This window comes from Budorcas taxicolor, chromosome 20 (genome assembly GCF_023091745.1).
Source record: "Budorcas taxicolor isolate Tak-1 chromosome 20, Takin1.1, whole genome shotgun sequence".
Lineage (NCBI taxonomy): Eukaryota > Metazoa > Chordata > Mammalia > Artiodactyla > Bovidae > Budorcas > Budorcas taxicolor.
The window spans coordinates 65,506,612-65,531,698 of NC_068929.1; the positions used below are offsets into that span (position 1 = coordinate 65,506,612).

The 25,087-nt window shown below is 48.6% G+C and overlaps 1 protein-coding gene across 1 annotated transcript in view; it reads left to right on the top strand.

Annotated features, from left to right (window-relative positions):
• The first annotated feature begins 1,818 nt into the window (after positions 1–1,818).
• Positions 1,819–25,087, top strand: part of DAP (death associated protein) — a 64,611-nt gene continuing 41,342 nt past the window's right edge. Inside the window, exons 1-2 of the mRNA XM_052659118.1 lie at positions 1,819–2,000; positions 17,138–17,234. Coding sequence (XP_052515078.1) covers positions 1,946–2,000; positions 17,138–17,234 — 152 coding nt within the window. The 5' untranslated portion in view covers positions 1,819–1,945. The remainder of the gene's footprint in view (positions 2,001–17,137; positions 17,235–25,087) is intronic.

The following is a 25,087-nucleotide window of genomic DNA, read 5'->3' on the forward strand; positions in this document are numbered from 1 at the left end:
AGCACACAGATGATAATGGGCCTCATGGGCCAGGGAAGCCAAGGCAAGGCAGAGAAAAGGGTTGGTGATGAGCCTTGGGATTCTCAAGTGTTTAGAAACCTACAAGAGGAGCCAATCCACCCCACTGGGTTAGCAGCAGGTACCCAGTCCAAACGCTGGATATCAAGGCAGTGATAGCGAAGCCTGATGTCACTTGAGGAAGAGCGGTACAGGCAGCGAGGTCAAGTGCTGTCCAGAAGTCAATGAGGATGAGAGCTGAAGAGTGACCACTGGACTGGGCAGCAGAGAGGTCATGAGTGACTTTGATAAATGGACCTTCCTGGTGGGTGGCAGCCTCTGTGGAGCTGGATGACAAACAGATAGTGGGTTGAGGAGTGAGAGTGGGTGAGGTGGTCTTCAAGCAGCTGTGCTGTCAAAGCTAGACGTATGGCCAAGAGAGGTGGCGGTGTTTCCGTTTCAAAACGACACTGGACATGTGTGGACACTACCTTAGTACAGTGGGCTTGACTGTGCAGGAGAGGATACGAGTCGTGGCAACGTGCTTGAGAAGATGAGAAGGACGTGATCCAGGGTACGAGACCAACTCAGCTTTGGGCAGAATCAAGACCCATTGCAAAGCCATCATCTGGGCACAAACGCTCAACGTTCCAAGACCTTTATCCAGCTTTCCAGAACAACACTGCCTCTTCCTTTCTCGGCGGTGGGGAACACCTCCGAATGTCCTGTTTCTAGCATCTTTTCAATAAATTCTGCAGCCATGAAATGAAAAGCTTACTCCTTGGAAAAGTTATGACCAACCTAGACAGCATATTAAAAAGCAGAGACATTACTTTTCCAACAAAGGTCCTAGTCAAAGCTATGGTTTTTCCAGCAGTCATGTATGGATGTGGGAGTTAGAATACAGAGAAAGCTGAGCACCTAAGAATTGATGCTTTTGAACTGTGGTGTTGGAGAAAACGCTTGAGAGTTTCTTGGACTGCAAAGAGATCCAACCAGTCCATCCTTAAAAGAAATCAGCCCTGAATATTCATTGGAAGGACCGATGCTGATGCTGGAACTCCAATACTTTGGCCCCCTGATGGGAAGAACTGACTCATTTGAAAAGACCCTGATACTGAGAAAGATTGAAGGCAGGAGAAGGGGACGGCACAGGATGAGGTGGTTGGATGGCATCACCGACTCAATGGACATGAATTTGAGTAAGCTCTGGGAGTTGGTGATGGACAGGGAAGCCTAGCGTGCTGCACTCCGTGAGGTCGCAGAGTTGAACACGACTGAGCGACTGAACTGAACTTCAATAAATCCGGGCTATTCTCGTATCCCTGGTCGGTCCCCGCTGGTGTCTCATTTCCTAACGGCTTCAGATGTGAGCTGGGCGGAGGACACGTGGCAGACGGGTCGGTTCCCCGACGACAACACGCACCACCCGCCTGAGCGCCCAGCTCTGGAGGTTCAGCTTCCCCACCACGGTCACAGTCCTTCTGGCGGGTTGGCGGAGCACCGCCCACGTGGGTGACACACTCCCGCTGGACTATGCTCACCTAGTCTCCTGCTCCTGCCTCGCCAGCACCGCAGGCGTCTACCGATGCCCCGCCCTCCCTGCGCCCTCTTCTTCCTCCTCAGCCTCCAGCGTTGGCGTCCTACGTGGCTCCGCGGACTGCGCATGCTCAGTCTACAGGGCGCGCGGTGGTGGCTGGGGACCGGCGGGGCGGGGCTGGGCTGGGCGAGCGCGGTGACGCCACTGCGCAGCCGCGGGTGGGCGGGACCGTGCCACGTCGGCGCGCGCCGGCCGCGCCCCCTCCCGGCGGCCGCGGTCAGTCAGCCTGTGCGCGACCCCGAAGCGCTACGCGCGCGCTTCTCGCTCCCCGCGCCGACCCTCGCGCGCTTCGCTCCCGGCCGCCCGAGCCCGCCGCCGCCTAGGTCCGTCTGAAACCGGCTTCGCACCATGTCTTCGCCTCCCGAGGGGAAGCTGGAGACGAAAGCTGGACACCCGCCCGCCGGTACGGACGCGTTCCCACTTTCTCTCCTCTCGCGGGTCCGGAGGGCGGGCTCGAACCCGCGGGCATGGGGCGCGGGGCGCGCGGGGCGCCGGGCGGGGAGGCGGCGGCCCGCCGGTCCGCTCGTGCGGTCTGAGGTAGACTCAGCCCCGCGCGGGCTACACCTGTTTTCTTTGCGCGAAAACATCGCAAGTCCGTGGAGTTGCGTGCAGAGTAGACTGACTTGAAAGAAGCCCAGCCGAACAATGTGTTCCCAAAAGTTTGGGTGGTGAATGCTTCCTTAGAATGCACAGATGCTTTAGAAAGGAAAACGAGGAGCCGAAACAATGACAAATCACAGAGTTCTCAGCGTCTTGGCGATGATTAATTGTAAGCTGACAGCATTACAAAAAAGAACCAAAAGAGTGGAAATCTTTTTTTTTTTCTTTCGTTAACCACTGAATATGACTTTTTTCCGCCCTCCAGTTCCTTTCGCATTCTGCTTTTCCTCAAAAGTGATTTTGTTTTTGTTTTTGTTTTCGTTTTGCTTTTTGCTTCTGTACATCCTAAACTTCTGAGGCAAGGAAGTTAAATGCTGGAGTCTTTTTTTCTTCGAAAACGAGACTCTGAGCAGCCTTTATTTTCATATCTTCTCCTCCCCCTTTTGAGCACAGTTCCTGTTTGCTCTTTCGAATCTGCCCAAACGGGTCGATTGCTTAATTTCACCTCTCCTTTGGAATGACCATCAGTCCATATGGAAGGGCACTGAGGGAATCAGAGGTGACTGACTCCCAGTCGCTTCGGCGTGTGGGGTTTTTAGGGTCTTCATTCCACACGTCAGTGAAGAGGATGAACTCAGTCTGCTAGTAACAGAGGCCTGAGCCAAACATGGCTGCTTTCTGTGGAACATTTATGCCATCTTCTTGTTGAAGGAAAGATTTCCCCAATTTCTGCCTGCTGCCGCCCCCACCATAGGCCACTAATTCTTTGTCTCCACACGGTGAATAGAGCAGTTCCTTAACATGTTGCATTCCAGAGTAGGTCATAGTTTTCATTACTGAAACAAGCTCTCAACAGCAAGACAGGCACCGGGAAAGAAAAATGGCTAACCGATGCATGGGGGCTGTTAGAGGTATGGGATTTTAGGAAACAGTTCCACTGTAATGGAAAATAGACTTTGGGGGCCTCTGTGTTGAATTAGTTTTAAGTTAAAAAAGAACTTCAAAGCGTTTCCTTTCATGATAAGTCTGGCCTGTAAGTCCTACCACTGCGGGTTCATGCCCAGCTGCCTGATGACCTGGGCAGCAGGGCAGGAGGGAACACCTTCCTTTACACCGGTGACCCTCAACCCCGCAGCTGCAGTCTGCCTGGGGCTCCCCTGTTCCCGGGGAGTGAGTAGCAGTAGAATGTCCGTGTTGGGATGATACCAAAGCAAAGTGGCAGCAATTGCATACAGAGACAGCCATATGGAGACTTTTAAGATCGGAGGAATAAACTGTCGCTATTAACTCCCTGGGAGAAATTTCATGAAGGACTCTGAGTTTTTCTGAATTGTAAACAGCTAGGCTGTGTGAATCAAGAATTAAGTATCTTAAATATGTCCAAGGAGAAGGGAGCCAATGTATTTGTGCTGGCAGAGCGGTGAACTTGAGTTCTAAGTTTGAGGCTGGTCACTTCTCTAGGGCTCGGTTTTCCTAATCCGTGAAATGGGAGGTTTGTGCCAGATGGTCCCTGAGGAGGTAGCAGGGCAGGGCTGCCTTTCTGCGCTTAATGTCACCGTCTATAGGATTGGAACCCAGGAACAGTTAATGCCTCAGGTAAACTCCAGTGACTTCAGGGCAGTGACTTCTTAAGGCTTTGAGACCCCAGTCCAGCAGGAGCCACTAAGGAAGCCGTCACTGTCATCCTGGCTTTCGCAAGGGTGGTCACACTTGGCCAGAGCTGGAGGAAGGGCCTGGCATCCTGGCCCAGGGGTGCAGGTTAGAAAGAGACCTTTCGTCGGTTGCTGTGTCTTGCCTCTCACTTAGTGCCTCACAGCGACCTCTGCGTGGAAGCCTTTTCTGGCAGAAAGGTCTGGGTGGTCTTGTTTACTCCAGCATGACCAGAGAACAGACAGTTCTGCAGAGTAGATGTTAAAAGAAAAAATGCATCTACTATAATACACGGTAATCATCATGGATAGCCCGGAACCCAGTTCCTAAGTCCAAATAACAGCCTTGAAACGTTGGGAACACTTTCATTAAGTGCTTAAGTTGGACAACAAAATCTTGTGCCTAAGCCTGCAATCGAAAACAATAAAATTCTCCTCCGTGACTCTCTTCATGTTCTTTTGTGTTTTCTCATTATTGCTCTCTGAACCAGGTATGCTTCTCTGCACTCCACAACCTCTGCCTGTCTGCCTGTGCCCCTTGCTTCTGGGCCTGGGGCCCGTTGATGAGCAGGGCCTGGCTCTGTGATACCTAATAAATAGCTTGTGAGTTTCTCCAGATCCTCTTACTGCCTCTCACTTCCTCCCTGGCATGCGAGGCCCACAACTTCCCTCCACTGCTGAGCTGTCTCCAGCGTGTCCTGGTGGTGCAGGCGGGACTCTCAGCCAGCTTAGGCAGCAGCAGCATCATGGAAATCGTAACTCATATTTGCTGAGTGTTACAGGGCGTGGGGTGCTTCCCGGGTGGCACTAGTGGTAAGGAACCCGCCTACCACATAAGAGATGCAGGTTCAATCCCTGGGTCAGGAAGATCCCTTGGAGGAGGGTATGGCAACCCACTCCTGTACTCTTGCCTGGAGAATCCCATGGATGGAGGAGCCTGGCAAGCTATGGTCCAGAGGGGTGCAAAGAGGCAGACAGCACTAAGTAACTTAGTATGTGTGCATGCTTAGGGTGTGGGGTATAGGGGAGAAAAATCACTTTCCCTTTTTTCTTCTAGGTTTCTGGCTGAGAGCCCCCTTATGATAAAGAACAGACTAATAATGAAAACGAAGCAGTTAAATAACAAATATCTCTCCTATATACATAGGAGAGGCTCAAGAAACATGAGTGACTCCCAAGCCCCACCTTACGTACTAATGATAAAACATGCCCTAAAACATGCCCTGGAGAGGAGGTTCCCCTTGTGGGAGGGAGCCAGGAAATGCCTGGTAAGCTAGGGGAAGGTCGTGATGCAGAGTAGGATTCTCCTGTGACTTAGTCATCTTTCTCTTCCTGTTACACAGAAAAAGAGATACTTACACGTGGAGATCTCCCTTACGAGTGTAAAAGTTCCCAGCAAGGGTGACTTCTGTGTGTCCAGCTTTTCCTTGTGTGCTGTTTCTTAATCAACTCAAAATCATACTTGCCCAAGAGGCAGGTTTTGGGGGTGGCAGCCTGCTCCCCCTCACCAGTCAGTTATAAGCACTTGGCATTAATGAACAGTCACCTTGCAGTTGGGATCAAGGGGATAACACCATTTTTAAACCTGGCCAAGCCCTCTGGAGTGTTGCTGACACCCTCAAGTCAGTGACTTCAGGGGGCCTCCCCTGGGCAGGGGCGGGGCTTTACCTCCTGGAACCTCAGCAGCCCTTCTCAAAGAGGCTCCATTCTTCACCAGGTCCTCCTCCCGGGACGTGAGGTTAATGAGGCTCCTAAAGAGCCTCGGAGGAAGGGGACTGTGTGAATAAATACAGAGTCCACCCACTGAAGGCTGGTGGGCACTGCCTGGCATCCTGTGATATGCTGGTGGCTGGCTCCTCTGTAAAAGTAGCCAAGTCTTCATGATTTGAGAGCTCGCCACTGCTCTCGGCGACCAAGTATTTGTGGAGAAATGAGAGGAGACTGCTGCTTTTCTGGGAATCCTTGCAAATAACAGATGAACAGAGTGAGTGAGGTTCTGTTTCATCTAATAGCAGAACTCTGATCCCCAGCAGAAGGGGGGACTTGGTGACAAGCCACACTGTGACTCACTCCTGCCTGTTTCCGTGAGTTTCTGGCAGTGGTGGGAATAACGTCTCTTCATAACATACGTTTTGCCAGCCCCTGTCCCCTCCCATTTCCCCAGGGGATGCAAACCGTATATCAGGAAAGTTCTCATAAATCTAGTATGTGATGGCTTGAAGTGTTAGTAATCTTATGTGTGGTTTCCTTTCAAGAGTAGATTTTATGTCCCTTCTAGAACTGAGTCAAATGGAAATACAAACACAATTCTATTCATTATAGTGGAAAAGAGACCATTTTGTTTTTCTTTGGTAATTTCAAAATAATTCAGTTCTCTGTTCTACTGATCATTCAGGATGCATTTAAAAGGTTGTGGGTGACACTTCCCCCTGAATTACCTCCCTTTGGAGGTTTCATATTATCCAAGCCACTCTGTTGCTAGAAAGGCAAGACTGATTCGGTTTTTATTGTAGTAGCCGTGAAATCACCGGTGTGCTAATCACGACCCCCAGTGTGCTCAACCCAGTCACTGATCAGCGCTTGAAGAAACAGGACAGAGGTGTCTGCCTTTGCTCCTGGGAGTGTGTGCTCAGTCGCTGAGTCATGTCCGATGTCCGACTCTGTGACGCCATTGACTGTAACCCGCCAGGCGCCTCTGTCTACGGAGTTTCCCAGGCAAGAATACTGGAGTGGGTTGCCACTTCTTCCTTCAGGGGATCTTGCCGACCCAGGGATAGAACCCGCATGTCTTCTGCAAAGGCAGGCAGGTTTTTTTTTTACCACTAGCGCCAGCTGGGAAGCCCACCTTTGCTCCTGAGATGCCAAGAAAAAAAGAGAGACCCTTTTAGTCAGCATTTTTTTTTTTATTCAAGAGCTTCCAGTTAGGGTGCACCAGGCACTTCTATGACGTGTTTAAGATTTCCCCTCTGTGCTCTGAGACTTTGGCTGACACATGCCTCCTCCTCCTCACTTCTGTGAGTGTCCTGTTCATTTCAGAAGATGCCTGCACACTCTTACTGGTCTTGTGAATGGCCTCCCCTTCCCAGCTTCATAGACTTTTGTTTGTATAGGGACTATCCACTTTTGTATCAGGTCCTGTATTAGTTACAGTTATATCAGCTATATTACATTGTATTCACTGTTGTAACAGACAACCCCAAATCGCAGGGGCTGAACAAGTCAAGGTTTGTTTCTCTCCCAGGAGGCCCTCCAACCGGGGCGGAAAAATGCAGAGGGCGAGGCCCCTCCTGTCCAGCGTGTGGACTCCTCGGAGGGGACTGAGTGCAGGCCAAGGTGTGGGGGCCTTGTGCCACCTGCAAGTGACATGCGTCACTGTGTTAGTTTCCCGTGGCTGCTGTAGCAAAGGACCACAAACTTTGTTGTTTAAAACAACACCGCTCTATTGTCTTACAGTTCTGGAGGTGAGAAGTCCAAACTGAGTCTCACTGGGCAGACGTCAAGGCATTTGCAGGGCTGGTTCATCTGGCGGTTCCAGGGGAGAACCCCGTTTCTGCTTCCACTTCCAGACGCCCCCACGCTCCTGGGTGCACTGCCCCTTCCTCCACCCGCAACAGTTGGTCCAGCCTTCCTCACAGTAGGCACGCTGATGCTCCTGTCCCTGTCTCATATTTCAGGTTCCCCTTGTGAACACAGGTTGCCCAGCCACGCAATCTAGAATAGCCTTCTTATTTTGAGGTCAGCTGATTAACAACCTCAATACCATCTGCAACCTTAATTCCTCCTTGCGAAGCGTATTCACAGGCAGGGGACTAGAGTGTGGCCACCTTGGTGGGGAGAGGGGCATGACCCAGCTTACCGCAGTCTATTTCCCCTGGAAGCAGCCACGACCCAGGTAAACAGCCCCACTCTCACTGCAGGGGAGACTGGGGTTGTGGTCGGTGACCACTGTCAGGCTGCCTGTCCCCGAGAACCTCCAGGCAGGGATCTTGCTCTTCCCTGGGCTTTCTGAAACCAGCCTCCCTGAACTCAGGGTTCCCCTGCGTCTGCCTCTCCCACTCCTCAGCTTTGGATCAGCCACTGTCTGGCAGGTCTTGGCCCTGTCACCACACAAGCTGAGCACTGAAGAATTGATGCTTTTGAACTCTGGCCCTGGAGAAGACTCTTGAGAGTCCCTTGGACTGCAAGGAGATCCAACCAGTCCATCCTAAAGGAAATCAACCCTGAATATTCATCAGAAGGACTGAAGCTGAAGCTCCAATACTTTGGCCACCTGACTTCCTGGAAAAGCCTCTGATGGAGGCCACGAGTTGAAGTAGCCACAGAGGATGAGATGGTTGGATGGCATCACCGACTCAGTGGACATGAGTTTGCACCAACTCCAGGAGATAGTGAAGGACAGGGGAGCCTGGTGTGCTGCAGTCCATGGCGTCAGAGAGTCGGATAGGATTGAGCAACTGAACAATGACCAGGCACTCCAACCTCTGGGTCACAGCCGCAGGGGGATGGAGCCCACACTGCCTGGAAGCTGGACCGGCCTCTCTAGTCCCAGCCCCTGTGCCAGGTCTCTGAAGCTCACCCCGCCTCTGGAGAGCGAGCAAGGTTCAGTTAAGGGCCTTCCCACCCCAACACCTTTCTCCTCTAAGCAGAGAATAGCAGCTTCCCTTCTTTCATTCTCTGTTTTCTCAGAGAGGAAGCCATCAGGGGTGCAAGTTCAGCAGTTTATCGGGGACTCATCTTTTCAGGCAAGCATCCCTTTCACCTGTTGTGGAAAGCCCGTGTGGGGACTGACTGAACGTGGCCGCAGGGCTGGGGAGCTCTGAGGGTCCCCTTAACTCAGAGCCGCTGCCCCTCTTTCTCCCACTCCTTGCGGCGCCCCCCTCGCTCAGGACGCCAGCCTCCCCGGATGGGCGTGGCTTCTTTGCTGGCCAAGGAGAACCCTCTCCTGGTGGGGACCCTCCTCCTCGCAGAGAACGACCGCCTCCCTGTGCCTTGGTGCTACCCACTGTCCCCATCCCAGGGCCGTCTGGTCTCATGCGCACTTCGCTTTCCGGCCACAGTGCTGCTCTACCTGGGGAGGATTTCGTTCACCCCTGATCTGCACCTTGGGCGTCTCTGGTTTGCTTGCCTTTTGTTCTCGCTGGAACAATTCTCAAAGCCTTTCCTGGCTTCTTTTAGGTGGGTTTGCTTTCCTTTGAATCACATTTCAATAGCACTTCCCAGCAAGAGCAAGGGGAAGCCTCTGCTTGGGGGTCCTGCCCTGCTGGTCCCCAGGGCTGGCCCCTCCCTAGCTCCGGGCGCTCTTACTGTCTCAAGCCTGCTGGGGACACCCTCCTCTTCACCCTGCCTGGCCTGCAGCTGTGGGTCTTCCTAGCCTGCTGGTGAGGGGATGGAGCCGACTGTTGGGGACCCTTTCACAGCCAGGCACCCCAGCACCTCGGGGGCTGCCCTACCCCATGGCAGCACTGTCATCAGTTGCTTCCTCCCCTGACAAAGTCCGAGCTGGAGGCTGTTTCCTTGGCCCACTTTGCTCTGTGGGCAGGAAAAGCTGCTTCACAGAGAGCTTTCCACATCAAACACACTTTCTTTCCGGGCAGGTTGGGCCTAGAACCTGCCCGGAGGCATCTCTGTGAGGAGCACTAGTGCTCTGTTTCCTGGAATGTTCAAGCAGGAAAAGGCCTGTGGGGTGAGATTAAGGGCACTTGCTGCAGGGGGAGGGGCAGAAGCTTGCTCACTGTGGCTTCCCCTCCTCTTGGGATTGCGGGGAGGGAGGTGGTCTGCACCATAGGGTTTGGGTGAAGTGGGTGGGGTGGTAACTGGCCAGTAGTTAGAACAGGGCCTGGCACGTGGCCATCCAGTGGGAAGGGTTATCCATGGTCCTTGACTCTCCAAAAGCTTCCTTAGATGGTGATGGGCTGAGGACAGCCCTGGCGGTGGTCAGCTGCTGGGACAGGGAGTCCCTCACCATGGAGGGCGCATGGCTCACTCAACAATCTGCTGTTCAGGTCCTGCCCCCCCCCCCCACTACTTCACGCAGAGGAAACTGGGGAGGAGGTGATAAGCCACCAAGGACACACACACAGGGTGCTCTGAGTGCCGGATGCTCAGTGTTAGAACCTGCTTAATAACAAACCTAGACAGCATATTAAAAAGCAGAGACATTACTTTGCCAGCAAAGTCAAAACTATGGTTTTCCCAGTAGTCATGTATGGATGTGAGAGTTGGACCATAAAGAAAGCTGAGTGCCGAAGAATTGATGCTTTTGAACTGTTGTGTTGGAGAAGACTCTTGAGAGTCCCTTGGACTGTAAGGAGATCCAACTAGTCCATCCTAAAGGAGACCAGTCCTGAATATTCATTGGAAGGACTGATGCTGAAGCTGAAATGTCAATCCTTTGGCCACCTGATGAGAAGAACTGACTCCTTAGGAAAGACCCTGATGCTGGGAAAGACTGAGGGCAGGAGGAGAAGAGGATGACAGAAGATGAGAAGGTTGGATGGCATCACCAACTGGATTGACATGAGTTTAAGCAAGCTTCAGGAGTTTCTGATGGACAGGAAAGCCTGGTATACTGCAGTCCATGGGGTTGCAAAGAGTCGAACACGACTGAGCGATTGAACTGAATGAGAGTAGCCAGGAGTTGAGCACCTGTGGGAGTCAGGCCCTGATGGAGGCGTTCCATGTGGGCTCCCTCTTCAGTCCTCAGAAAACCCCTGGGGGTAGAGCATTGCCACCCTTTCTTCACAGATGGGACCCTGCGGCACAGTGCCGGCAGCTTGCCCGGACACACACAGACACACAAACACACACACGTGTAGAGCTGGCACTTGAACCTGGGGATCTGGCTCCCAGAATTCATAACTAAACCTTAACTTCTGCTCAGGACTCCTCCCAAGAGGAAGCTTGTTATTTACATTTGAAGCTCACATTTGAATAACAACCATCACAACAAAAGTCTGTTTTGTTTTTTACTACTGTCTCAGGAAAATACTTGCATTTGCAAATAATTCTGCAAAGGTTTCTGCAGAAGTAACGCTACCTTTGTATTTCTGACCAATGAAGAGTCCGTGACGGTGATAAAACAGTCGATAAATATATGCTGGCATATTTTCTGGCAGTCGTGCAAGTTAAAATGAATCTGTCTCAGCCTTGAGTTATTATTATTGCCACTTTATTGCAGCATTAATCACCACCCATACTGTGAGAGATTGATGAAGTTAATTGTTTTTATAAACTGGATTAAATGAGGTGCTGAAATGGAGGTGTGGGTCTGGGAGTGTGTGCTTACTTCAAGAGAGGAGTGGACAGGCTCCCTGCGAGCTTCCCAAGACTTAATTATTTTGAACATCACCTTGACATTCATCATCTGTTCCTTTTGTAGTGAGTTGCACACCCTCTTTACTTTTAGCCAGTTGATAGAATACACCCGGGACTTACAGTGTCAAGGTGTTTTGTCTGCCAAGTTGAAATGATTCAGAGATTATTTTTAAATGGGCAACTGTATTAGTTTGTGCAGGCTGCTATAACAAAATAGCACAGACTGGGTGGTTCCATCAACGGAAATTTATTTTCTCACAGTTATGGAGGCCAGGAGTCCAAGATCAAGGTGCCAATAGGTGTAGTTCCTCCTGAGGCCTCTCTGCTTGGTTTGCAGATGGCCACCTTCCCTCTCTGTCCTCATGTAGCCTTTCCTCTGTGCACATGCATCCCGGGTGTCTCTTCCTCTTCTGATAAGAAGACCAGTCCTATCAGATTAGGGCCACCCTGTGTTTGTGTGAGTGTGTGACTAGGTGTGTGTGTAAGTATAAAGTCTCTCAGTCGTGTCCAACTCTACGACCCCATGGGCTATAGCCTGCCAGGCTCCTCTGTCCATGGGATTCTCCAGGCAAGAATATTGGAGTGGGTTGCCATTCCTCTCTCCAGGGGATCTTCCCAACCCAGGGATCAAACCCACGTCTCATGTCTCCTGTACTGGCAGGTGAATTCTTTACCACTGCACCAGCTGGGAAGCCCTAGGGCCACCCTAACAGCGTCTTTTTCACTTAATTAGTTCTCTTTTTTTTTTTTTAAGCTGCACTAGGTCTTTGTTGCAGCATGCGGGCTTTCTCTAGTTGAGGTGCCTAGGCTTAGTTTTCCCGCACCATGTGGGATCTTAGTTCCTAAACCAGGATCAAACCCAGATCCCTTGCCTTGGAAGGCAGATTCTTAACCACTGGCCCACCAGGGAAGTCCCCTTAATCACCTCTTTAGAGGCCTGTCTCCACACCCAGTCAGGTTTAAAGTTCCAGAGATCAGGACTTCAACATACGAACTTAGGAAGATCATAGTTCAACTCATAACAGCACCTTTGGTCCATTTCTTATGGACATGGGATAGGAGTGGGATAAATGGGGCAGGAAAATGCTTTTTTTTTTTTAATGTTTAATGGGACGATTCTAGCCTTATTATTCAAACAAAAGCATTCATAATCTTACATTTCAAGAGAGTGGGTAAAGAATAATGTAAATATAACTGTAGAATTTTCAGTCTCCATTTCTTAAGGTTTGACAGGGCTCATAACCCTGGAAATCTTGAGAAGCCACCTGAAAATGGTATTTTTGTTTTCTTTTTCTTCTTTAAATCTTAGCCCAAATTGAGGGCGATCTCTAGGAGCAACACCCAAAGAAGAAACTAAATTTGAGAACGGTTACCCTGAGCCTTGGGCCCCTGAGAGGCAGGAAGTGACTTGGTGTCTCCTTTTCTGATAAGAACACCAGTCATGTTGGGCTTTCCTGGAGGCTCAGATGGTAAAGAATCCGCCTGCAATGCAGGAGACCTGGGTTTGATCCCTGGGTAGGGAAGATCCCCTGGAGAAGGAACAGCTACTCACTCCAGTATTCTGGCCTGGAGAATTCCGTGGACAGAGGAGCCTGGGAGGCTGCAGTCCATGAGGTCAAAAAGAGTTGGACATGACCGAAGCAACTTTCACTCATGTTCAATTAGGCAACCCCTCCCCCCCGCCCAACATACACACACAGCCTCATTTACTCAAGACCCCAGGTACAAGCTGGGTGCTCAGAGGCCAAATCCGTGGAGCAAGGGTGCCGGAAAAGTGTCCAGCAGCACAGTGGGTTGGTGAGGAAGCTGGTGTGTTTGAGCCTGGCCTCCAGATGGAGAACTGAGTCTCCTGGAGAATTTGCAACTGCAGACCTGCCTTTACGTGGGCAGTCTGCCCAGATTTACGCTTTGGTCTTTCCTGTCCCGAGAAATCAGATGTGAAAAAGGATTTCCTGCTGCCCTTACCCCTGGTTTGACAGAAGCGTGCATAGCATCTCTCCAAGGGGTGCTGCCTAGACCACCCCCGGAGGATCCCCACAGGCAGAGGCTCACTGAAGACGTTCCCCCCAAACGAGCCAGATTCAGAAAAATGAACGGTGAAGGTGAGACTCCTGATAGTAAAATAATTACATAGGACTTCCTTGGGGGTACAGTGAATAGGAACCCACCTGCCAATGCAGGGGTCACTGGTTTGATCCCTGGTCCAGGAAGATTCCGCATTCTGTGGAGCAACTGAGCCTGTGCCCCACAACTTCTGAGCCGAGCTCTGGAGCCTGCAAACAGCAACTCCTGAGCCCATACTCCACATGAGAAGTCACCCCTGTGAGAAGCTCGTGAACCACAACTAGACAGCTGCACAGCCCCAACTAGAGAAGCTTGTGGGCAGCAACTAGGACCCAGCACAACCAAAAATTAAAACTAAAAAAATTAGATATACAATCATAAGACAAGTATGCCTGAAATGATAAAATGTATAAAAGAATAAAAAACATGGGAAACAAGTAAAATGCCCTCAAATAAAGACCAGGTGAATTTGAGAGGGGGTGGGGTGGGGAGGAATGCTCTAGAAATGAAAAGATAAAATGATTGGAATCAAATACAGTCAGGATAATTATTCCTACTTCAAAAAATTTCAGGATAAAATCAGATTTTTGAGAGAATTACTGGACAGGATTATATTTCCTTCTTAACAAATAGAATATCCACACTGAAAAGAAGTGGTGGCAGCAGGGAGAGTCTCGTCCCAAACCCAGACCAGGAGACGCGTCATTAAATACAGCCTTCTATTTCTCATGCCTCTGCTTTACCTTCCTCTGAGCGAGTGCCTCTGGGTACCACTGGCCATGCGGCAGCCATCAGCAGCTTTCTGAATTCTCCCAGGGAAATTGAAAACTAATAAACCTGAAGTGTATAAGCCTCAAGGTGTCTCATTCTCCTTCCTGTTTGCAGCGTCACAAAGAAAGCTGTCCTGAGCTTTCATAATTCAGCAGGGTCCAGCTTAAATTTGGCTTTACCAACTCAATGGACATGAGTTTGAGCAAACTTCAGGAGATAATGAAGGACAGGGAAGCCTGGCCTGCTGTAGTCCATGGGGCCACAAAGAGTTGGATGCGACTTAGCAACTGAACAGCAAGAACAACTTACTTTGAAACACTGGAGGAGGTGGCCTGACCAGCTGGCTGTACTTTGTGATTGGAGCAGGGCTGTGGCAGAAGTTGAAGTGGCCGTCCTGGGGCAGAGGGGCAGGGGGTGTGGGTAGGTTGGGGGGTGGGTAGTGCCGTGAGCCCCACATACACACCCTGGACAGTGAGCTCAGTTAGCAAATTCTGCTTTCCATTAAGTGCTGGGAAGCTGCTGTGCACCTCTGTCTTTGTCTGTTTGGGCTGCTACAACTGAATACCATTGACTGGTGGCTATAAACAATGGCCATTCTCACCATTCTGGAGGCTGGAAGTGCAGGGTCAAGCCAACAGCAGATTCAATGTCTGGTGATATACTGCTTCTTGGTTCACAGACAACTATATTCTCTGTCCTCCCTGGCAGAAAGGGTGAGGGAGCTCTCAGGGGTCTGTTTAGGAGGGCGCTAATCCAGTTCATGAGGGCTCCACCCTTATGACCTAAGTGAAAAGGAAGGAAGAAAGTGAAAGCCACTCACTCATGCCTAACTCTTTGCGACCCCATGGACTGTAGCCTGCCAGGCTCCTCTGTCCATGGAATTCTCCAGGCAAGAATGCTGGAGTGGGTAGCTGTTCTCCAGGGGATCTTCCCAACTCAGGGATTGAATGGTCTCCTGCAATGAAGGCAGATTCTTTACCATCTGAACCACCAGGGAAGCCTGATGACCTAAGCACTTTCCAAAGCCCCACCTCCAAACAGAATCACTTTGGGAGTGAGGACTTACAGACTCTCTTCTCATCTAAACTCCTCCAACTTAGGACATGGCTCTTAACCCCTTTCTGGAGATGAAACATTGAGACTTTGAGCAGCTGACTACTCTGAGACCCTGTAGCTGAGGACATGGAGGGACTTGCTGACCCTAAAACACAACGCTGTCAACTGCTGTGTGACACTGGCTTTTGGATATAAGGCCGGCATTTCCAAACTTTATCCCGTGGAATACAGGAGTCCTAACGGATGATAACCAGCATTACTGGGGAAGGAGGGACATTCTGTGTTCAAATACACTTGGGAAAGACAGCACACTCTGTGTGCCCACATAAAGCTTACATGCTAAGGCAGAATATCTATCTTGAGGAAACCCACTTCATTTGTTCAACCTAGCTCTTTCATACTTGCTAGATCCTAGAATCTCCCATTTTTGTTGCTGCTTTTTCTCTTGGAAAACAGTATTAACATATTAATTAATAAGGAGATACAAATCAATCCGTAATGACACCACACCTAGTAGAACAACTATATTTACAAAGAAACACAATAGCAAGTGTTGGTAAGCATGTGGAGACCCTCCACTGGTTGGAGTGTAAAACAGTGCCATGGCTTTGAAAAGCATTTGAAGATCTTTCAAAAGGGTGGATATGAGATTACTATGTCACTCAACTATTCCACTCCTACATATGTACCAAGGAAATAAGGGTATAAGTCTGTGTGGCCACACAAAACTTGTACATACACAGTCATTCATGACGGCATTATTCCCAGTAGCCAAAATGGAAAAAGTACAAATGACCATCCACAGATGAATGGATCTTAAAATGTGGTCTGTCCATGCAGTGGAGTATTATTCAGCCATGAAAAGGAATGAGGGGACTTCCCTGGTGGTCCAGCGGTTGGGACTTTACCTTCCAAATGCAGGATGTGCAGGTTCCATCCTGGTTGGGGAACTGGGATCCCACATTTCTCGAGGTCAAAAGGCCAAGACAGAACAAAGACAGTATTGTAACAAATTCAATAAAAATTTTGAAAATGGTCCACATCCTAAAAAGAAAATCTTTAAAAGAAAAAAGAAATGAAGTACTGACACATGCTACAACATGGGTAAACCTTGGAAGCGTTAAGAGAAAGATCTTGTCACCAAGATTTTATGACTCCATTTATGTCAGGTGTCCGGAGTAGGCCGGTGCAGTTGACTGGTTGCTAGGAGCTGGGGGAGAGGACGGATTGGAGAGGGACCCTTGATGGGTTTCCGTTGAGGGTGATGATCCTGTTTGACAATGACTGTGGCCACAGTTGTGTGACTCTGAATATACACAAAATCGCTGAACTGTACACTCTTAACTGGGGGGACAACATCATTTGTGAATTATATGTCAGTAAGGCTGTTTTTTAAAAATGAACTTAACTTCTGCCAACCCCAGGGTTTCTCAGCGCAGTCTGGGAAAGGCCATCACCAGAGCGGGCTCTGTGCTGTGACACGGCTGATGGCCTGTGTCGCCTGTGGCTGTACCCCCATCAGAGCACCACTGGCATTTGAGAAAATGTCACAGGCAGGGATGGAGTGGCCGTTGCTGCATCACAAAACTGCAAAACCTAAAAGCCGGCGGCTGCTTTCTCTACGTGGTTTGTACTCTGGTACCACCGCTGCTCTTACCAACTTGAAAGGAGGCCAGGCACACAGATGGGCCTAGGGAAGTTTCTAAGTGGCTCCAGAGCACAAGACAGTGTTGAGCATCCTGTCATACTGAATCTCCCCCAGCAGTACTGGGGCTGCAACACAGATTCAGTCCCTGGGTCAGGAGGATCCCCTGGAGAAGGAAATGGCAACCCACTCCAGTATTCTTGCCTGGACAATCCCATGGACAGAAGAGCCCGGCTAGCTACAGTCCACGGGGCTGCAAAGGCTCAGCCGTGACTTAGTCACTCAAGAACACCAATAATAGCACTATTCTCCGTGATTAATAGCTGTCACTGCCAGCTGGTCTGGACTTGGCCATGGGACAGCCACACACCTTTGAGTAGATCTCCTGCCATCTGGTGGTTGCATGACCACACTGATCACATACCTTCCTCTTCATTTCAGTGAAAGCTGGTGGGATGCGAATTGTGCAGAAACACCCACATTCTGGAGACACCAAAGAAGAGAAGGACAAGGACGACCAGGAGTGGGAAAGCCCTAGGTAAGAAAGTTCTGGATTCACAAGTCACCCTTATTCAGTTAAACATTAACATTTGTTCTCTGCTGCTTGCTTCCGATAAACCCTGGGCTCCTGGGGCCCTGTGCTGTGAGCTTTTCCTCTCCTGATCCGTGAGGAGGGGGTTCTGTCCCCCAGACAGAGGAGAAACAGGACAGCTAGAGCACGCCTTCTTCCCTTTTCCGGAATAAATCTAAGTGGATACATCTGTCTTTGGGCAGAAGCTTTCCACCACCACATTGAAATCACCCACAGACCTTTGAAAATGCCATTCTAGTTGAGTCTCTGGGCTGTCAGGGCAGAGAACCACCAATTTAAATAGTGTTCACAAGCGTTAGGGCTTTGCCAGTTTCAGCCAAACCTTGAATCATCGAGGCCACACCCTGATGAGTGACCGAGTGCCCTTAAACGATGTCTTTGCCCCCAGATCCCTGGGTCCCCAACAGCTCACCTTCCTGCAACACCACCAGCTCTGTTTACACCTGCTTTCCTTGCAAGTTCTGATGTCAAGTTTGGTGCAAAGACCTTGATACAAGCCCATCTCCTTCCACCTGTAACACACAGCCACGCACCACCAGTGCCCACCTGTCTCTGAGTGTGTCCCCAGAAAGGGAGGTGAACACTGAGCTTTGCACCATGTAACTCGTCTCCAGCCGAGTCTCAGCCAGAGGAAAAGGAAGTGCGGAGAGCAGCCAGCCCATATTTGTGCATTTCATTCCAAAAGTCCTAAATAGCAGGTGGAATGCTCCCCAGGTTACACATGGGAGGCTGAAGTCCACAGAGGCCAGTGCTGGCCACACTGAGTAGGAATGAACCCCAAGCTTGGGGTTCCGAGCAGGCCAGGCTCCAAAAGAATAGCTCCTGACAGCAGGCACCTCTGAGAAGGACGTGCATGGCTTTGATGACCCCACATATCTGCTTATGTATATGCTGTGCCATTGGGTATTTTCTGTAAAACATCGGGTGTCACTTAGGGCGGTCCCTGGAGGGGAGGACAAAATTTGGGGAGAAGTTTCTGAGTGATTATTGCCCATTTTAAATCATGAGATATCAGCACCAGGAAAGTCAGCTCAAGTTCTGTTTTTTTAAAAGAAGAAGGTGGTTTAAAGAAAAGTCTTAAATTTTCTTTCCACTGGCTATTTTCACAGATTTGTGTTTGGAACATAACCACATCAGGAATTCTACAGGTCCACGGTCCTGTATCTGAAAACCGTAGGGCCCAATTTATATCAGAATTCAGAAATTCTAATGTTTTGGGAGAGGAAGCAGGTTTTAGCAGAATAAGACCATATGCATTTCATACAGTACCCGTTGTAGGGTCTCAAGCAGCCTGTTCGAATCTGTGTATGATGTTCATACCAGCTGAGATGCATTTTAAAGATTTACAAACTTGGACCAGTTCAGGGTAAGTTTTACCTGCATAAAAGAGTTAGAATGTTTGGTGTTGAGAACATTCTTGGACTTGGAACCAAGGATAAAAGCATGTGACCTACAGCATTCTTCCACTAGAAACGTGGAATGTCATTTCCCTTCATATCCACTGGTTCCTTAAGAAGGAAGAGAGAGGATGAGACAGAGAGCTGTATCAAGGTGGGTGGGGGAGGAACTGGGAAATTAATGAAATATGCTTTTCTGCATGAGTTTAAGTGGAATAAGGGACAAATAGCTACTTCCATGCATAACACAGTGTCAATACAGTGACAGCTGATCATTTCTTAGCGTGTTTAGAAATAAAGACAGAACAGCCCATTTGTTTTCTTTCTATTGATTTTTTGTTTTCTCATGAGGTGAAATACAGCATCTATGGGAGATGCACCATGTGAATAAACGTTCCAGAGGGTGAACGATTGCAAGAGAAAGGAGGGGGACACCCAGAACCCTAGATTTTAGTCTCTCACCCACCGTGAAGGCTGGTTTGCTCTGGAACCAGGTATTTTTGAATCAGGCTAACTGCAGGGCAGGGTTTGCATATGAGCCCAGGGTATGTTTGTTCCCTGCAGTCACACTGTTGCACCGTGTTCCTCGTCCGGGTGATGGCTCTTGTCCTCGGCAACAGCTTCTCTCCTCACTGCTATGGGTTAAACTCCCTTCCAACACCATTGATAGAGGCGAGGAAGCCTCTGTAGACGCTGCAGCTATCGGCGTATGTTGCCAATACAACTTCCAAACTCCCCCCACCAGACCTGGCACTCTGTGTAATAGTCCATTTCCACCACCACGCAGCCTCCATTTTTCTAGTGGGCTGATTGAATAATTATAGTTAATAGCAATCACTGATGGTATTATAGAGTGCAGTGAACCTAGCCCTGTTCTAGCAGGGGCTCTGCCCATGTTGATTCACTTGATCCTTGCAACTGCTCTATTCTAATCCCCCTTTGGGAGTTGTCTTTTCATTATTATCCCCATTCTGGATTATTACTCCCACTTCAATAGCTCAGAGAGGTTAAGTGACTTTCCCAAAGTCACACAGCAAGTGAGGGGCAGAGCCAGCATCCCAGACTGGAAGCTGGGTCCAGAGCCCCCACTCTTAGCCCCTGGACTGTGTGTACCAACTGAGTGTCTGTTTTGTGCTGAGCACTTAGTAAGTGCTTCCCATTGGGTTTAATGTTCACACCACCTAAAAGCTACCCATTACACAGATGAAGAAACCTGGACTCAGTGAGCTTATCTGTCCCAGTCAGTGGTCTGGCCAGGATTCAGCCCCTACTCTGTCTTGACTTGGAATCCCATGTCCCTAATAGGGTACAGAAACCCTCTGAACTGATGGAATATTTTCAGGACCAATATAGACTGTAAATCCAGAAAAATGAAGAAAGTATTAGTACCTTAGTCATGTCTGATTCTTTGCGACCCCGTGGACTATAGCCTGCCAGGCTCCTCTATCCATACAGTTCTCCAGGCAAGAATGCTGGAGTGGGTCGCCATTCCCTTCTCCAGGGGATTTTCCCAACCCAGGGATCAAACCCAGGTCTCCTGTATTGCAGGTGGATTCTTTACCATCTGAGCCACGAGAGAAGTCCTAGATCCCTCTATAAAATAAACATTGATTCTGGGGTTGCCCATGATCTTTCCCGTATTCCTCATGGGAGGTTCCCACCCATGCAACCTCACCAAAGTAGATGGCCTAATTACAGCTTATAACAAGCTTTTGGGACACTGGGCTGGTTTTCCTTTACATATGGAAAGGCCATAGTTATTTCCAGAATTAGTCAGACATGTAAAGAAACTATGATTTCTTTGGAAATGTCATGGCATGTGACTTCAAAATTCACATTACCGTCATCCTAAAGTTTTCTATTTTATCATGTTTTGAGCCAAGCATTCTCCAGATATGAAAATAAATGCATAATCTCTGATGCCAATTTCCTCCTTGGATATGCATTTGCAAAACTCTCTGCTTTCCTTCCTAGATATTTAAAGCTGGCTTTGCATTTACTGATTCATCTCTGGTGGCTTCCTTTCCCAATCAGAAAATCAAATACTGATTGCAGAGAAAATGAACAACTGGAGCATTAAAGAGGTTGTTGTATGACCCAAAAAAACCTCAAAGCAGTCTTACTTGTACTTTTCTTTTGCAAATCTTTATGTTACCCTTTGTCCCCTTCAGTTCAGTTCAGTCTCTCAGTCGTGTCTGACTCTTTGTGACCCCATGAATCGCAGCACGCCAGGCTTCCCTGTCCATCACCATCTCCTGGAGTTCACTCAGACTCACATCCATCGAGTCCGTGATGCCATCCAGCCATCTCATCCTCGGTTGTTCCCTTCTCCTCCTGCCCCAATCTCTCCCAGCATCAGAGTCTTTTCCAATAAGTCAACTCTTCACATGAGGTGTCCAAAGTACTGGAGCTTCAGCTTTAGCATCATTCCTTCCAAAGAAATCCCAGGGTTAATCTCCTTCAGAATGGACTGGTTGGATCTCCTTGCAGCCCAAGGGACCCTCAACAGTCTTCTCCAACACCACAGTTCAAACGCATCAATTCTTCGGCGCTCAGCCTTCTTCACAGTCCAACTCTGACATCTTAATCCTGTCATTTTTCAGATATTAAAAAGATAATTCCTTACACCACCAAATTGTTTAAAAATGCTATTAAAAAAGTAATAATGTAGCAGAAATTTGAAAATGTTTTCCAAACATTCCCATCAGGCTGAATTCTGGTTACCTGCGGCCCTTTGTATCCAAGACGAGTAAGAGGCTTCATTGTTGTGAGCTAATACTTTCCTGAGTGGGTGCAAGATTTGATCTCAGAACTGACCCAATCAAGGAAAGCTGTGATTTTTTTCTCAAAGCCATCTGCTGAGCATATTAAGTCAAAGTGTCCAGTTTCATTATGTAACGGAGAAACTGCAGACATCGAATGGACTTCAGGGGTCATTAGAATCCACTAACATACAGTGTAGTGGCGAACATGCGCTGAGGCCCTAGCATGGATCGAGCTGGGTAGAAAGTATTTTAAAAGGTAGGTGGCAGGAGGAGTGAAGTAGAAATGGACGCTTGGTGTGGACTGGGGGTGGATTGGAAAGGGGTAGAAGGAGTGAGGTAGGGGAAAGGGGGTGTTAGGGGTCAGGAGGAAACGGCCCTTCCTGAGCTCCACAGTTTGTACAGGACTGACTTAGGGCTGTGATGCTGTTTCATGTTCACATACCTCCCCGCTCAAAATAAGCAAACAATTCCAATCTTCCAGGATGTGGGAAATACCCAAGATGGAATACACACAGTAACAGATGGCCCTAAGTGTAACATAAATGCTTACCGTTATCGACTGCAAGGAGTACAGCGGAAAAAATGACCTGATTTAAGTATCTTCAGGAAACATTATTTTGACTGGATACTATAAGGCTAAAGACAAAAAAGAAATGCAAAAAAAAAAAAAAAAAAAAGCTGTGCATAAATGCTGCACTCCAGTTAGTCAATGTTTCATACAGGAGTTTGGGTTAGTGATTTTGAAATTGCTTTATGTGTGCACGAAGATTGAACAAAGTAAATATGCTGTGGCTGATGAGTTAAGTTTCTCACAGTCAGAGAAAGGGGAAGACTAAGATAACTGTGATATTTAATTAGAATTAGAGGTATTAGTATGAACTCAGGCTTCCCTGGTGGTCCAGATGGTAAAGAATCTGCCTGCAATGCAGGAGACACAGGTTCCCTCCCTGGGTCAGAGAGATCCCCTGGAGAAGGTAATGGCTAACTACTCCAGTATTCTTGCTTGGAGAATCCCATGGACAGAGGAGCCTGGAGGGCTACAGTCCACAGGGTCACAAAGAGTTGGACAGGACTCAGAGACTAACACTTTACTTCAGTATGAACTCATAGCTTAACTGGATGAATAGATGGATTGATGGATGGATAGTAGGAATAGATGGGAACATACATACATAAATAAACATATGTGGAAGAGGTACATACATCCGAGCTGTGATCACTGACAGGGCGTTAAAGAACTGTCACCACATAGCCATGAGCACCCCCTAGTGCCAGGATCTTGGTTTCTAAACACCATTCCCCAATTAAAGGTATTTTGGAGAAGTGGTTAATTCCAGAACCAGGGCTGGAGAAGTACCAGATGGCACAGCTTATAGTGCCAAAACACAAGGAAGTGTCCCCAAAAGGATGGGGACGTGTCAGAACAACACAGAAACCAACCAGAAGGCGCACCGAGTGGCAAAGCTGGAATAGTTTGTGATGACATAAATAATGATAGTATTGGATTATAACCCCTAGAGTAAAATAGATAGCCATGAGTCCGTACCGATATAAATAATTGAATACATAGATGAGAGGGGGCAGCTCTTCTTTGTAGAAGAATTCCAATGAATAAATGTGTAAGCTAGAATATCACCAATAGGCAAACACCACGGTAATTCTTGTTGGCAGGATACACTGAGGGATGCTACAATTAGAGGGCAAAAATTCAAGGAGAAACGGGCTATTTGTACAGTCTGTTTCCCCCAATATACTTATTAATTTCCAAGCAAGGCATTTCTTTACATGGAGACCACGAAAAAGACACTCATTTACAGTAGAAGACCTGAAATAAGAAGGCAGAGAGTTGCTCAGTGTTATGTGGCAGCCTGGATGGGAGGGGAGGGAAGTTCGAGGGGAGAGTAGATACATGTATATTTATGGCTGAATCCCTTCGCTCTTCACCTGAAACTATCACAACTTTGTTAATTGGCTGTCAATTCAGTTCATTCACTCAGTCATGTCCATCTCTTTGTGACCCCATGGACTGTCCATCACCAACTCCTGGAGCTTACTCAAACTCAAGTCCATCAAGTGGGTGATGCCATCCAACCATCTCATCCTCTGAGGTCCCCTTCTCCTCCTGCCTTCAGTCTTTCCCAGCATCAGGGTCTTTTCCAAGGAGTTAGCTCTTGGTATCAAATGGCCAAAGTATTAAAGTTTCAGCTTCAGTATCAGCCCTTCCAATGAATATTCAGGACTGATTTCCTTTAGGATTTGATCTCCTTGCAGTCCAAGGAACTCTCAAGGGTCTTCTCCAACAAGACAGTTCAAAAGCATCAGTTCTTTGGCTATACCCCAATACAAAACTAAAAGTTTTTTTTTAAAGGGGTAAAGTTTTTAAAAAGGTAGGGGGGGCAGAGAGTCATCCCATTGGACCTCAGATGGAACCTGCATATCCATGACGTCCCTTGTTGCTGCTCCGTGGACTTCTGTGAATGACCGTGGAAGTGCTGTATCTGTTTCACAACAAGCCTTCACCTGTTCTTCACCGTCACTGATAACTCCAGCCTGAAACAGTTGTTACCAGATGCAGGCGGAGTTACCATGGGGCTGCTATAACAAATGGCACAAACTGGGTGGCTTAACGTAACGGAGCTGTATTGTCTCGCAGATCTGGAGGCTGGAGCTCCAAGAGCCAGGTTTCCTCAGGGTTGGTTCCTTTGCTGGCCGTCTTTGGCTTATCGAAACATCACGGTTTTTTGTCTATGCTGTGCAGTACTCAGCCTCTTAGTTCCCCAAACAGAGAATGAACCTCCTAAACTGGGAGCTCAGAGTCTTAACCACTGGGCCACCAGGGAAGTCCTAGACACGTCACCAGAGTCTTAACCACTGGGCCACCAGGGAAGTCCTAGACACGTCACCAGAGTCTTAACCACTGGGCCACCAGGGAAGTCCTAGACACGTCACCTTGACCTCTGTCTTCACCTGGCCCTCTCCCCGTGTCGTTTTACCTTCCCTCTGTGGATGTCTCTTTTCCCTTTTTGTAAGGACATCATGCATGCATGCTAAGTTGCTTCAGTTGTTTCCGACTCTTTGCCACGCTATGGACTGTAGCCGCCAAGCTCCTCTGTCCATGGGATTCTCCAGGCAAGAATACTGGAGTGGGTTGCCATTTCCTCCTCCAGAAGATCTTCCTGACCCAGGGACTGAACCTGCGTCTCTTCCGTCTCCTGAATTGGCAGGGGGGTTCTTTACCACTAGTGCCTCCTGGGAAGCCCCACTCATTGGATTAGGACCCACCCTAAAAGCTTCACTTGAACTCATTTACTTCTGTGAGACCCTGTTTCCATAAAAGGTTAAATTCTGAGGTCCTGGAGGTAAGGGCTTCCCATAGTTGGGGGTGGGGAACAAGTCAATCCCTAATAGATGCCAAATGATAATCTGTGGCCATTATTAATGGTTCTTTCAGTTCAAGTTAATTCTTAAGTAAAAAATGGAAAATTGAAAACATTGAGGTTAAGAGATGGCGCACCCTATACGCCTGGGAATTTTTACCTTTAAGCCATTATCTTCATGTATGAACTTGAATGAGGCTTGTGAGCCAATTTCAGCATCATCCTTACTTTGCAATAGGATCATCTTTTATATCCAGGTC